At 55.9% G+C, this 15,172-nt stretch overlaps 1 protein-coding gene across 1 annotated transcript in view; it reads left to right on the top strand.

Annotated features, from left to right (window-relative positions):
- Positions 1 to 539: 539 nt before the first annotated feature.
- Positions 540 to 15,172, top strand: part of LRRC75A (leucine rich repeat containing 75A) — a 94,858-nt gene continuing 80,225 nt past the window's right edge. The window contains exon 1 of the mRNA XM_075113354.1: positions 540 to 1,395. Within this exon, the coding sequence (XP_074969455.1) occupies positions 1,132 to 1,395 (264 nt within the window). The 5' untranslated portion in view covers positions 540 to 1,131. The remainder of the gene's footprint in view (positions 1,396 to 15,172) is intronic.

Below are 15,172 nucleotides of genomic sequence, written 5' to 3' on the forward strand. Positions count from 1 at the left end.
AGCCGCGCCTCGGTGCGGCCCCAGAGCCGGAGCGGGGAGTGCTGCAGGATGCCCCCCCGGCCCGGGATAAAGTCCCTGCCTGGTGCTTCGTCCCAGGGCTGGGCTCCGGGGAGCGCCCGCGGGGGCAGCCAGGTCGGCGTGCGGAGAACCCCCCATGGCGGCGCACATCCCGGGAGGGGGGGGGACGGGCACGGCTGGGGGCCTGTGGCTCCCTCGGGGTGGGGGGAACGCAGCGGGAAACCCCTCCGTGCTCCTCCCGGGAAGCCCCGGCGAGGATGCCCGGGCTGCCTCGGGGGCTGCCTGCAGCCGAGCCCCGGCGCAGTCCCCCCCGCACCCGCCCGGTGCGGCTCCCCCCGATGCAACCCCTCCGGTACACCCCTCCCCCCCGATGCAGCCCCCACCCCCCGCAATCCCCAGCGCAGCGGGGCGCGATGCGGCGGCGGAGGAAGGAAGAGCCCCGTCCGGCTCCCGCTTCCTCCGCAAGCCCTGCCTCGGTGCACGGTGCCCGCCCCCGGCCCTCCCCCGGCCCCCCCCGCCGCACGCCCCCGCAGCCGGGCGAGCCGCGCCGCCTCCCGCCGCCGCGCAACAGTTGCCCCCAAGTCGCGGCCGCCCCCGCCCCGGGGGAGCCCCTCGGCGCCGGCAGGAGGGGGCTGGGGGGCCCCGGGGGCCGCGCCGCGGCGCAGCGCTGAGCACGGCCGCTCCGTCCGTCTGAGGCCGGGAGAAGGAGCCCCTCGGAGCCCGGCTCCTCGCCTCCCCGCAGCGATGGAGCGGGGCGGCGGGGCCGCGGCGCGGCTCCTCCCGGCCGGGCGCAGCCGCCCCCTCCTCCGCCCGCGGGAGCGGAGCCGCCCCGCCGCCGGCCGCCGCCCCCCCTGCTAGGCTGCCGGGGGGCGCCGAGCCCCATCCCGCACCCCCTGAGCCCCCTGTGCACCCGCCGAGCCCTTCGCGCGTCCCCCCTAACCCCCCGCGCGTCCCTTTGTGCATCCCCCCCCGACCCCTCGTGCCTCCCCTCCGTCCCCCGTGCACCCCCTAGACCCGCTCTGCGCCCCCTTGGGCCCCCCCTCCGTGGCCTCCAGCCCCAAGCCCCCCGCCCTGCATGCAGCCACGGGGCTGCAGGAGCCGGGGCCGCACGCCATGGGCACCAAGCAGACCAAGGGGTGCCAGCCGGGCAGCGCTGGGGAGAGCCCCCCGGCCCACCACCGCAAGAAGGTACCCCCCAGGGAAAGAGGGGACTTCCTCGCCTCCCTCGTGGTGAAGTCCGGCGAGAAGTTCGGGAAGGGTGGTGGCAGCAGCTTGCCCCCTTACCACCGGCGGATCTGCATGATCCAGGACATGCTGGTGCTGGTGAAGCAGGGGAAGCAGGAGGAGGCCACCGAGCTGCTGAGGCACCTGCGGCAGGTGAGCGTGGGCAGGTCGCTCCTGGGGGGCTGCCTGCTTGCGGCGGGGAAGGGGGAGTCCGCGAGCAAAACGCGTCGTGGTTTCGAAAGCCTGTTAGCGAAGAGGGGGCACGCTGGGTTTGTGCGGGTCGAACTTTCATGGCGTAATTTTGGGGAAGTGGCTGCGGAGCTGCAGGGTGGTCGTGGGGTGGGAGATGGGAAAATAACCCCGGGGAGGCGCCTTGCATTGTCTGCGGCGAGGAGCCCTGCCGGGTGCGTTTTTCTCCTGCCCTCGGTTGCTAGAGCTGATCGCTCTGGGGTTTGCAGCGTGCACAGCCCACTCGAGGAGGTTCCCACTCAACTTTCAAAAAGTTTGGTGTTTAAAGCAGATTTGCAAAAGCGCTGAGGCAATTTGAGCTAGGAGCTTTTGAGAATCGGCTCTTTTCTTCCCAGCTCAGAAATAGCAGCAGTTGGCAGCTTTGCTTTTTGTCTTGTTCTTTTTGACGCACAATCACTTGGTGGAGTTTTGCTGGTGTTGACTGGGGCTTGTAGAAATGAGCGTGTGAGAGCGGGGAATTAATTGTACGGAGCTGGAGACCTTTCCCCTCGAAAGTCTGTTTGAGCCGGGCATTAGCTGAGGAGCAGCGCTACAGAAAGTTGCTGTGAGCAAACAGAAAGGCAGCTGAGGAGCACTGCTCTGTATCCAGCAAATTAGCATTTAACCTTTTCTACTGATAGACGGTGATAAAAAGACTGAAGTGCGTGCTGGGCATTTTCAAGGCTCTGGGGATATGCAGGACTTTCAAAACCAGCAGGTTTTCCATGCAAACTGAAGACAGACCTGTCTTCAAGCTTGGTTTTTCTCCCAAGGAGCCCACAAGGCACCCAGCTGTTCGGTGTAACCAGTTCTACCACCCGGGGAAAAGTTGCTCAGCTCTTCGCTGGGCATCAGGAGCTGGTTTCTTGCCCTATAGATCTGCTCTGTGGTAGTCTGTCCACACGAAATTGGAGTAGCTGGTCCAGAGTCTCACGGTTTTCTTCTTGCTGGTTTGTTTGGGCTTTTTTTGTTTGTTGGGTTGTTTTTTTGGTTTGTTTTTTATTTTCATTTCCCCCCCCCCATTTTCTGGTCCTGTTACCTTTTTAGCAAGTGGATGTGTTGTTCGGGGCACGTCCCTGGGCCCTTCACTCCACCCAGAGGCACACTTCCATTTGCCCCATCGGCCAGGGTCCCTCTGCCCGGCTGGTTTATGTGACTCGGGTCTCTTTGGCGCAGCCCAGCTGAGAGATCCGAACAGCTTCATGTGCCTTTGCGTTCCTTTATAGAAAGCTCTTGTGACTTACTCTCAACCTCGAGATAAGGTGCTTTCTGTGAGATGCACGTGCCCCCTCCCCGGGAGTCGGGGGTACGACTCTTTGGGACTGGGACGTCTCTGCGTGGGGTCGGTGCGGCCGCGGTGGGTCCGACACGTGGCTGGGAAAGCCCCGTGGGCAGAAGTGGCCGTGAGCTGGGCAGCAGATCCGTGCCATAATGTCGCACCCTCTCAGCCCTGCCAAGGCTTTATCGTTGCACCAGCAGCCCATTGGAGCTGGCAGGAAGGCAGGTGCTAATTTTAGAAGGTGTTTGTATCAAACACCCCCCCAAAAAAATAAATCTTGGTGCCTGTGAAGTATTGTGAGTCACTCCCGAGTTCCCTCTGTCTTCAGATACTGTTTTTTCTCCGCGATGCACTGGACCGTCCTCTCCCTCCCCGTGGGTCGGCCGTGCAGGGCGTGCGGGAGCCGGGACGTGTCACAGTGGCTGCCCCAGTGACAAATCTGACCACGGGGCATCCCATCATCTGGCCAAGGGAGGGAAAAAATAAGCTAGAAATTAATTTTAAAATACTGGGGGAAGTGAGGAACCTGTAACAGTCAGATAAGTCTTTGTGAGTGTTTCTGAAGAGCTTGCTCTGATAAAATATATCTTAGAGTGTCAAAATAGGGAACACTTTGTCCTAGATACTATAATAGACTCGAGGCATATTTTTAATGAGACGGTATTATCCTTGCCTCTGGGTAGCAAATGTGGGATGCTCCACTGAATAAATCCCGATTGCTGTGGTTTTTGACAGGCTGACTTTTGGAAGGTGGCATTTTTGGGGTGCATTGGTGCCTGCAAGGGATGCTCAGGTTGCTCCCAAGGATCTGGCTCCCCAGGGGGAGTCTTGGAGAGCTGAGCTCCTGCCGCGTCCCAGCCTGAGAATGCGGATTTGGGGGGAAGGACAAGCTTCCCCCTGCAGGGAAGGAGGGACAGGTGAGCACGGTGGGGCAGAGACCTCGCCTTATGAGCTATTAATATGGCATCCACCGCAGAGGAGCTGTGGTGTTGGTTGGTCTGTGTAGTTGATAATGTGACGTGCGATGATGATGATGCTGCAAAACTGGGGTTTTCAAGCAAACCCACTGACCTGGTGCCCAGCTCTCAGTTTTGTTTAGTCTTTATTTTTTGAAAATCCCAGCCATTTAGGTCACTGGGAGCCTTTGCACTGACTTCACCAAGTTCTGAAGCCAGCCCGGCGTGCTAGCGAGGGGGTAGGTGACAGCATCCCCGCAGTTTGGAGGTGCTCCATCCTTTTTCTCGAGCGGGACAAGCGTGTTGCCAGACCTGGGGCTGACCGGCTTTTCAGCTTTCCTTGACATAACGCCCTGCCTGACCCACCCCCTGCAAGATGGGGTTCGGGGGGGCTTCTCCTGCCTGCCTGCCAGGGCCCCCACAAAAGCTGTGTTTGATAATCGGCCAAAGGGCAGCAAAACAGTATATTAAATGCCGTGCCGGAGCATGGGCAGGTCCGTGCTGGCACCAATGTCCAGCATGGCCTTTTGCATTTCACCACATTTATCCATCCTGCTCCCCTCTTCTGAAACGGGAACGATGCTGTTTTCTTTACAGGCTCCTGTAAGGATCAGTGTTTCCAAGAATGCTTGGAGGTTGCAAACAACTACAAAAGCTCTAAGATACAAAGCAGACTTCTTTTTGTTTAGAAAGGTTAAAAAAAGTGATCAGTAGACAGACTTATTTGCTTCGAGGCCGCTCCTCGGAGAGGTCAGAAGCGGTCTCCGGTGCGGAGGCAATTTGATCCCACTGCCTGCCCTCAAAATAACACTTATGTTATTGCTGCATGCCAGGGCTGGCAGCAGCCGGTAGAAGGGGTATGTGCTGCCTTTGCACAGCCAGCTGAATTTAATGACAGGTCCTTTAGCTAGAGATACCGGTTGCTCTTTCCTCCTGGTGTGGTAACACTGTGAACTGCTCGGAGCCCAAACCCCACACTGCAAAACTGAAATCCCCTCCCAAAGAAGTGCTGTCTGCTGCCTTCTCTGGATGAGGTGTGTGTTCCCGTAAGCCATCCTCACCAGTGCTGCGTGTAGAAAGCTTTTGGCAGTTAAATGCATTGGAGGATAAGTGGAAATACACTGAAATACTTAACATCTTATTGAGGCCAGAGTTTGGGGTTGCAAGAAGCTTGCTAGTCACCTGGATGGAGCCGGTTGCCTTTCACGGAAGTAATTCTTGTGCTGAATAACTTTGAATTCTGTTTCTCTGCTGTAACGCGACTTCCTAGATTTACCTGTCGGCATCTTCTCTGCTTTCCCGCAAGGAGCTGCTCTAGGGCCTCACCCTAAGAGAGGGTGAAAACTGCATTAATTAAGAGTGCCCAGCACTTGGAGAGACCTGGGACCCCGTCCTCCGGCCCTGCCAGCTGTCGCGGGCAGGGGAATTGCAGCTCCTCTGTGTCGGTGAATTGCTGTGCCTGTTACCACCGGTTGCAGAATAGCCTAGGCTTTAGTATTATATACTGTATCACTTTTTTTATTTAACTTTTTTTTTTTTAATGCACTCTTGAGTTTCAGTGGTTAAAGCAGCCAAGCGCTGTCAGTATATTAAATTCTGGGAGTGTCTCTCCTGCTGGGGAGAGGATTTGTAAAACAAAGCATGTTTTCCTCCTCTCCGCTGCCAAATGGATCGTTTTCCCAAGTGAAATGGTGAGGCGCTTCCCAGCACATTACGTTTCACTCGAAGAATTTGCCATTGGTTATGGCTCGATGTGGAGTTTTTGCTGGGCTGTTGCTGCTGCTCCGGTGGAGCTGGGCTGGTGGGAGAGAGGAGGAGGAGGAGGCAGCATCCACCGGCTCTGGGCATCGCCTGCCTGTGGTAGGAGGTGTACAGCAGTTCTGGGAATTAAAAAAATAATAAAAAAAAGGGTGGGGGTGGGGGAGAGCAAAGCACTGAAAAAGAGGGCAGAGGATTGTAATAAAACCTCCAGGCGCTGAAGATGGCCAGAAGCCAAATGGCAAGGTCCAAGGTGCAGCAGAGCTTCATGACTTGTGAAGTGGCTTCTCTGCTCACGCTGGCCTCGCCTGGGCGGTGGTGGGATGCGAAAGGCAGGGGAGAGAGGGGTCAGGGCCCCACGTGGGCAAAGACGCCACGGTAACTCCGAATGGCAAACGTGCTCTGACGCCCGGAGAGCTGCACGTCCCCTGCGCCCACGGTGCGGGCAGCTGCCCCTTTGCCGTGGACAGCCTGTGATCCCCCAGATACATCCCTGTCGCGGGTGCTGGCGTCCCCGTGCCCCGTCCGAGGCCGACCCCTGGCTTGTGAAGCAAGGCACGGTGTGTCCCGACATCTGCCCCGCTGGGTCAGTGATTAAATGCCTGCTACTTCTGAGCAGCTGCCTGGTGCCACGGGGACTGCGTGGCGCGAGGATGCTTTGTTAATTAAATGGTAAGTATAATCATCGTAAGAGGGGGCTTGGCCAGGGGGGGTAGTGAAGGATAAGAAAAGGCTAATGTAGAGACAGTTCACTTTGGGCTCCTGTGGCCTTCTCCCTGCTACATGAGAGCAAAGGACTACGTGATAAAATTAAAAAGCAATCCTTAGGGGCAGTCCTTCTGCTGAATTAACATTGGTAAGTGCATTAAATGGCAACGGATGCAGATGGAGGGCTATTTACCCCAGTTGTCCCTGTGATTTATATCACACCTGTCCCTATTTTCTTCTCCCTGTGCTCGGGATTTTGCACTTTCCAGGGGGGCAGGAGCTGTTGGGAAGAGTTTGGCGCAGGGCTGTGAAGGCAGCGAGCCAGGGCCGAGGGCTGGGGCGGCCCGTGAGGGAGCAGTGAGACATCAAAAGGCCAGCAACCTTCCTGGGGAGGTTAAGCACTGCTTCTGGAGCTCTCGGAGAGAAATGCGGGTGTTTCAAAACCTTCCTGGGAAGTCAGCTCTAGCATCTCGTGGGTGCTCCGAGACAGGGAGGGGAAGGTTCACCAGAGTTCAGACCAGCTGGGCAGGGTTCACCCGGGCGGGCTTGAGAAGCAGTCACCTGTGAAGTTATAACTTGGTCCCTTGGCGTAAACTATTTCATGGCCCAATATCAGACTGGCTTGTGTTACGCAATGTGTACCTTCATGGTACACGCTGTGGGTCAGGAGTGCGTTTGGGGTTATTTATTTCCCCACACTACACTTAAGAGGCAGAGATGCGTGGCAGTGGGTATGTTGTCAGGCGAGTTTGTGATGATTGCAGTGTCTCTGGCAGCTCATCAGGGTGAAGGGGATGTTTCTTGGTACTGCCATGTCTCATATTCAGACTCTTTCCCTGAAGGATGCTGGCCCTCGGCTTTGCACCAGCCTTGAAGCACGCGCTTCAGCCCTGCCCATGCCAAAACTGCTTAAATGTTGCTCTTCAGCTGTGCGCTTGGATGTGCTTATTGACCTCTAGAGCAGACCTTGGGGAGGGCTGTGGTCTGGCCGATACGATGCAGCTCAGCTGCTGCCTGCGGGTGCCTCGTAGCTGGGCTGTGCCGCTCGGTGCTTGCCCTCGGCCCCACGCACACCCACCGCGGGGCATCACCCCTGTGGCCCTGGGATGCGGGAGGACCTTCAGCATCGTTTCTGCAACGCAAGCAAAGGCCTGGTCCCTCCTCTTCTGTGCTAAAAATGGCCAATGCATCAGAGGTGACCAGGGCTGGAGCATCTTGGCTCCCTGCAGCCTGCGAGCTGCTGGCAGGAGGGCAGGGATGAAGAGGTTTGCAGCATTGGGCTTGTTTTTCTGCGAGCGGGAGTCCTTGGGGACGGGGAGCGGGGGCCAAGGCTGGGTGCCTGCTCTGCCTGCAGTGCCAGGCACCGCATGGTGGAAGTTGGGTAACCCGGCTGGGCGGCTTTGGGATTAGCACTTGTTTCCTCTGGTTTGAGTTGCTGACGAAACCACCAGCACTCCCAGTTATTTTTAACCCTTAGGCTGCTGGAGGCATTGGCAGCAAATGACCCTGCCTGGCAGTGGTGGGGTGTTTTCTGCCCCAAACAGGTGTCTCTGGTCTCCTCGCCATGCTCCCTAACCCTGCCCTGCTGCAAGCTGCTCTCTTGCAGCATCCTTTTTCTGCTTGTTTCCCATCCTGGCTCCTTCTGCTCTTTTTTCTTCCCCCGTGGGATTTGCAGGTGGATGCCTCCCAATGTCTGCTTGGCACCCGAGCAGCCTGGTTTTAATTAACCCCCTGGAAGGTGACTGCTGCTGCTCCTCTTAAGGAAAATGTGCCTTTGGGGGATGCTGACATGCAGGGAGGGAGGGGAAGGACAGGCAGGGGCGGTATGTGCTCAGCAGCGTGGGCTCAGTCCCGGGAGCCCCCGTGTGCAGCAGTGATGCTCACCCTGCTGCTGGCATGGAGCAGAGCGGGTTTTCTCTTCTAGCAGGGATGTCCCCCCCAGGACTGGGGAATCACACGCGTAAGAAATCAGCGTTGCTAGTGGATGCGTTAATGCAACGCGCCCAGGCAGGCCCTGCTCGCTGCAGTGAGAGAGCCCGAGCAGGGGCGAGGTCAGTGCTGATAGATCCGCGCCCTGGGCGAGCTCCCTCCATGGCCGGCTTCCCGAGGGTCCCTGGCTCAGCCTTCCTGCGAACGCTGCTGCTCCGACGGCTGCGTGCCCGGGGAGGCGGGGGCTGGCACGGAGGCCGTAGCTCGGGGTCTGGGAGGCGATGCAGCGCGGGGCTGCCTTGTCTGAAAGGGCCAGAGATGAAACTGCTGGGTCAGACCTTGGTTTCCTTCCTCTGGACCTGCAGAACCGGGCTGGGCTGGGCTGGGCGCCTGCTGCTGCCCAGGGACCGCGGGCGGGTGGGTGCACCCGAACGGAGGGGGAGGTCCTGCCTGTGCCCCCACCGGCACCAGCATCTCCAAGCTGGGAGAGGTTAATGGTTGCGGTTGGTAAGCCAGCCCTATTCCGCACTTTATCTGTTTATGTAACAGCAGGAATGTGTCTTTTTTTCCCCCCAGGCTGCTGCTGCTGCTTTCACATCTGATGTGCGATGCAGGCAGCTCGGGCCGCCAGCCCTCCGACCGGCTGGCATGCACCTGTTTTTTTTCCCCTTTTCCTTTTAATCTTGCTTCAGACTGTAAGACCCCCTTGTCTGAGGATGCCCTCTCTCTCGGCAGTGTGCGGGTGTCATGGCTGTGCGGGGAGAGACCTCCCTGCAGACCCCGGTGCTGGGACCTGCGCGGTGATGGTGTGCCTGGGTGTGCGGTGGGTCTCGGGAGACAGCGGTACAGGGGGAAGCGCTTGAAATTCAGTCTATTGCAGCTTCTTGATAGTTTTAGATCAGTAATAATATTGCATGGGGGGGGGGGGGTTGGTGACCATGGCTGCCTCTTAGGTAAGGGAGGTGGTTATATATTAGTATTAATTTCATTCTTGTACAAAGAGATACAGGGGTTTTTTTAGCATGTAACTTCTTCTGCAGGTCCCAGCCAAAAGCCTAATGTGATTTAATGTGTAATTCCCTTTCTCTCTTTTGTGTATCCCTGCCTCTTTCTCCTCCAAGTTTTGCAGAAAAGACTGACAAATGGTAAATTTAATCTTGCCTGTGAAAGCAAAGGCAAACTGTCCTTCCCAGTCCTCACCAAGCAGAAGGTGTTAGTTCCGATCACTCCTGGCTCTGACCTTGCTGCTGCGCAACCAGGAGCTGCTTTGAGCTTTCTGGCTTTCTCAGATCTTTTCAAGACTCTCTACCTTTCAGATTTCCTGTCTTTCAAAGTCAGCAACACTCTTTGTGCAAGGGTTTGAGCGCTCGGCATCGCCGGCTCGAGGGAGAGCCTGGGACACGGAGCTGATGGGAGGGAGATGCCTCCTTCCCTGTGCCTTTGGGTATCTCAGTGGATATCTCGTTCCTTAGGGGCTCTTTATATTATGTCTTCCTAGAGGCCCAGAGCTCCTGCCGTTCCGAAGCGGGGCTCCGGTTTGACGGCGGTGGGTTTTGCGCAGGCTGCAGCAGCCAGTGCGTCCTTGTTGGCCGGTGGAGGCCAGCTATCCACAGGCAGCAGATCAGGCTGCTGCGTCCAGTCCTTTTGTGCCCCCTTTGCCTTTGAGCAGCAGCCTCTGGGAAACAGCAGGGGAATTTCCAGGGCTGCTTTGCTGCAGACCTGCTTCTGCTTCCCGCTGGCGCTGCTCTGCCTGCCCAGCCCTGCGAGGTTTTGCAACGTTTGTGGGTGCGCTCACGGGGGGCAGCGATTGCATTCTTGTATTGCACAAGACATTATTTCTGAGGCACTGCCCCTAAACTTCTAGTAGTAATTGAGTTGAAATGAGTGTTAAATAAAAAGGCGAATCAGCCAGGCTGCACTCTGAGCAGGACCCTCAGGTGCGGGGGACGGGGGTGTGTTTCTCTGGAGGATGGGGAAGCGTGTGCTGGGTTTCTCAGCTCCTTGCTTTACATTTAGCCACAGAAAATGAACGCTAGCTGGGAAAGCAAAAGTATGTCAGGTGAGAAAACGTGAGCCCCCCACATGGGCCGTAGGGTGCAGGGCAGCCTGGCCGGGCTGGGGGGGACGGGGCAAGTGCTGGCCCCTGCCTTTGCCCGGCTGGGGGGATGCTGCGGCACCCACCAGGGACGGGACCTCTGGCTACGTGGGAGGTGAAGCACCGTTCTGTAAACCTCAGCATGCAAAGCACGCCAAGGCGGCTGAGCGCTGTCTCTCCCTTCCTCCCCCTCTGAAGCACGATGAGCTCAGAAAACATGATATTAAAACCCATCAGTAATGCCTTTAATGGTTCTCGTATCTTCATCTCTCGCAGGCAGCGATCTTTGTGCAGAGATTCCCCGTGTTTGCGTGACTGAAGGGCATGGGGCTTTAAGCAAATCGTTGCCTGGGAACCCCTGGTCCCGTGGCCAGGTGCCACCCTGGGAAATGCTCCCAGAGCTGACTCTTCCTCTGTCTCTGGGGATGCTTAAACTGAGCCCACTTGGGGGATGGCTGGGAGCTGACGAGCAATTAATTACTATCTCGTTCTGCAGAGCTGTTCCTTCGCCCCCATCCTCCCCAAGGCCAGGCGGATCTTGGCATGACAATTAAATCCCAGCAGGAGAAAGCAAAATCTGCTGAGGAAGGAGAGCAGATGTGCCTTCAGCCTTTTACAGTCTATGGTGGGAAATGGCTGTTTTAGCTGGAGATGTGCTGAGGGTTTCTGCTGGGACGCCTCTCTCCCCATTCCCACCCTGCCTGCAGAGCACGGTGCTTGTGGTGGGGACTGGCACCATGTCTCTGACCATGGTTTGGGGGACCCCCGGCCCCAGTGGGAAGTGGAAGGCAGGAGGTTGGGGGTCCTGTGAGACGGCAAGTGTGGGGGCGACAGCCTCAGGTTGGACCTGAGGGGGAAAACCCCAAGAGGTAGAAGAGCACATTGGGGTGGAGCCCCAGCTCCCATGCATAAGGGATGCGTTGTACCCACTGCAGCATCTACCGTGGGGTTTGCCCAGGCCCTGGTCCAGCCTGAGCTCACTGAAATCAGGATAGCAAAGCACAAATCTCTGCAGAAGCAGGACTCAAACCTGTCCAAACAGCCCATCCTTGATGGTCCCTTCTCCGAAGGTCCCTGTTGACCCATGGTGGCACGTAGACAGAGCTAACAAAGCTTTTGTTCATTCTGGTGTTCCTTCAAATGTTTCCATGCGTCCCATCTGTTTGGCTACAGCTCTCCCCACTGCAGGATTGGAAGAAGAGGGGATTTGAGGGAAGTCTCACTCCTGATGGCTGCTGTGGGCTTCCTAGGTGAAGGTGGAGAGTGTGAAGCAATCTGGGATGTGAGTGTGAATGACCTACATCCATGGTGGTGACTGCAGCCAAAACCAGCAAGGGAGGGAGTCTTGATTTAAGCAGTCTGGTAGGATTTTTTTGTCTTTGGTTATTCTGTAAGAAAGAGGATGTTTTCCTGTTTGGTTGTAAAAAGCTGCATTTGCTTAGTGCAATTGGATACTTCCTTTTCTGAGCAAGGAGCTTGGTATATCTGGGGGCATTTATTTAGGCAGCTGGTCGGCTAGGTGATTGATTTTGTATGTTCTTATTCTGGTGCGAAATGGTGAATTTTGGGTTTACATGATTGATTTTTTTTCTATTTCTGATTCAAATTACATGGAGATGAAAATGAGCTTAAAATGCAGAAAATTAGTGTTTTAATGTGTTTTGATCTGTTAATAAACTCAAAATACGCTGGATATGTAGGGCAAAGTAAACATCTCAAAACATATTTTACATTTACAACTAGTTGATTCATTAACTAAAGTATTAATTGTACATAATGAATTACACTTCTGGTCACCATAATTAGCTGTCTTGGCCTCTCAGGTTACAGCTTTACTCGCAGATTGGAAGCCGTGCATTTCTCCATTGTACTCGTGATTTGTTCATTGACTTGTTGAAGTTAGGTGTTGAGCTGGACTAGGTGAATTAACTACAGTGAAGATGTTTTCTTTGTCCTTGTGAGGTGTGGGAGGATCCCACCCCTTTAGCTGCTGTACCTCGCTTACCCCCAGTTTGGAGGCACCTGCCAAGGTGGATCCTCAGGGAAGCATCCAAACTCCCTGATGCCAGAGTGTGACGTTACTGTGAAAGTCTTCAAGAAAGATTTTACTTTCCAAGCTTCTCTCTGAGCCAAGTACCAAATACTTCTGATGAGATCCCAACTCAGAGCAGCCTCTGCTCTACCTAATGGTTGAAAAAACTTACACTGTAAATAAAAACACACAAGCATGAGATAAAACATGGGAAAGACTGAATTCCCTCCCTTAACCCCCAAAACGTGCTGACTTGCCTTCAGCAATATATTCCTGTAAGACAGGGGCAAGGCTCCCAGTTCCCTGTGGTATAAAGCACAGTGCTGATTGAGTCTTGGGGTGGGAAGGTGCTTTTGAAGCACCCTGTGAAAAGTGGGGTTAATTTGCCCCAGCTGATGGTCTCATCCATTACCTTCCCAATTGGCATCCCATTTTTCTGTGGCTGTTTTGAGAGGAAAGCCTGGTCTCGGCAGTTCCCTTCCTCGGGCTGCCTGGCAGCCTCTCCTTCAGCAGATGAAATCAATGTGTGCCATTACTGACCTGTCAGGCTCTATAATGGGAATTACAGACTGCCTGCCTGGCGAGCGGGGTGGAGGGCTGTGATTTATACAGCCGGTCTGAACGTGGGCTTGATAGCTTTGGAGGGGAATTGAGAGCGTTCAGCATGGCCCTGTTCGCTGTGGGTATGAGCTGTGACTGCTGCCCTCGCCTCCGGCTCTCACCACTGCTGAGCGCGAGGCTGTGCTTTTCGTCCTCCCTTCAGATTGCAGGAGTAGCTCAAGTGCCCCTACAGACGCCGAGCATCACCAGTGTGGGTGATGCATAGAGGGTCCTTCCATGCCTCTGTGGCATTTGGTTGTGGTGGGGCTGCGATGTCCGTGTTGCAGCGGGCTCAGGAAAGACCCTGACCCAAGCGAGCGCTTGATGGACATAGGTGAAAGCCCTGTTTCTGCCCAAAATGAGAGGTGGTAGCATGTCGAATGCGCCGTGGCAGGTGCTGTTTGTAGCAGGGAGGTGTAGCCCCAGCTGGCGCTGCTGCGTTTGGTGTCCCTTCGTGCCTCGGTTTCCCCACGTGTGAAGTAGAAGCGTGCTCTGGAGCCGCATCCGCTGGGCTGCGCGGGGACTTGCATGAGGCTTCTCTTCCCTGGGACTTGCTAGTGCAAGCACTCTTTAAGTATTCAGCTGAGTTACTTCACTGATATGGCTTAAGCAGGGGAAAAAGGAATTGTACGTGCGCAACATCTGCTTCCTGACGTCTCCTTTTTGAGTATAAAAATCCAGTCCTGTCCATGGGTGAATGCCAGAAGAGGCATTTCTTCTCTCTCTTGCCTTGTTGCTCTAGGACGAGGGTGTCGGCAGCTCCGAGAGCTGCTGGGACTCTGGGTTGACCGAGCTTTTAGGATGCGTGTGTCTCTGTGAGCCGCCTGGGTGTGTCGTAAGCAGCATGGGTCAGTGTGTGGGCAGCATCCGTCACAGCAGGTCCCGCTCCCGCGTGGGGGGCAGCTGCCGACTTGCCAGTACGCGGCCCTGCTCATTAAGTGGCCAGGCTGAACTGCAGAAAAGAAATGGCGTGGGTGCTCTTTCTGACCTTCTGCACGCACGGCTTGGGGCTGGTTGGTCGTTCCTCTGGTTTCCTTCCCACCCTGTTGCTGTCTGGAGAAGGAGGATGGAGAATTTGGCACAGGGGTCGGCCCCTCTACACCAGCGCAAGGTCTGGCTCCAGTGAACTGCTCCATTCCTCTTCAAACATACATTAAGCAGTTCTCTGGTGAGATTAACTCCCTGAAACATGGTTAAGAAGTCTCTGCTTGGGGTGCTTTCATCTCTTGCCCATCACTGTTATCCTCTACCAACACAAAGAAAATAAAGAAGCTAAACTCCTGCAATCTGTTTTTTAAAAAATTCTCTTTTAGTGTTGCCGCATTGTGTAAATCCACTGTGTTTTCTAGAAGGACTCGTGTTTGCTTATGTAGAGGGTACAGTCCTGGAGCAAAAATATGGGAGCCTGAAATAATCCCAAAGGCAGGGATAAAGTGCTGTTCCTGCAGGCTTAGGTCATTTCAAGCGCTGTGTCTGTTGATTGCAGAAGGATGAGAATGACATCTTGCTGCTGGGCACCAGGTGCAAAGTCCTGGTGGGACCCAACACTGACCAAGCTCCATCTCTGGGCCCCCCGTCTCTGACCAGCCCGTCTGCGAGCTGGCAGGGTGCCGCAGGGCTGGTTTGCAGCTCGGGTGCTCCAGGCTGTGCTGAACTGAATGAAACCGTCTCCAGAGAGAGCTGCACAAAGCAAAAAGAAGGAGTTGGGAGAAGGAAAAGTTGGGTTTGTGGTTGGGTGCTGGAGCAGGACGGGAGCTTCTGCTGTGCGTGTTCATGCAAAGCACGTGTGGAGGCGTGCTTTTTTGGCCTGACCCAGCTTTTACCGTACCAGCAGCTAAATGTGGAGCGGGGCGGCGATACGGAGGGAGCAAGCAGCAGCAGCAGCAGGGCTGTGGTGCACGGGGAGAGATGTGGCTTCACTGCCCGGTGCTGGTGGGCTGTGCTCAGCCTGAGCAGAGAAAGCCCTTGGAAAGGAGCTGGTTTGTGCGTGAGATCAGCTTGGCCAAAAGAGTTGGCAAGGGCGGAGTACTGATGGGTGAAAAGCAAAGGGGTATCACCCCTGGGAAGCGGGCAGATGGGCTCTGGTGGCTCCCCTCTTGCAGCAGTCGGGCACTTCGCAGTCTTTGCCTTCATCATCCCTTCAAAACGCACGTAATGGGGGAAAGCATCTGTGATACTGACTCTGCAGAGGGAGTGGAGGGGCAGAAAGGCTGAGCATCCTCCTAGGGAAGGGGAAGGGGAGCATCCTCTGGAGCAGGGAAAGCCCCAGGAACGGGGACGGCAGTGTCTGGAGGTGGCAGAGCCACAAGGAGGGCTTGGGGCAGCTGCTCTTTATCTCTTTCTGA

This window comes from Phalacrocorax aristotelis, chromosome 18, assembly GCF_949628215.1.
Source record: "Phalacrocorax aristotelis chromosome 18, bGulAri2.1, whole genome shotgun sequence".
NCBI classification, from domain to species: Eukaryota; Metazoa; Chordata; class Aves; order Suliformes; family Phalacrocoracidae; genus Phalacrocorax; species Phalacrocorax aristotelis.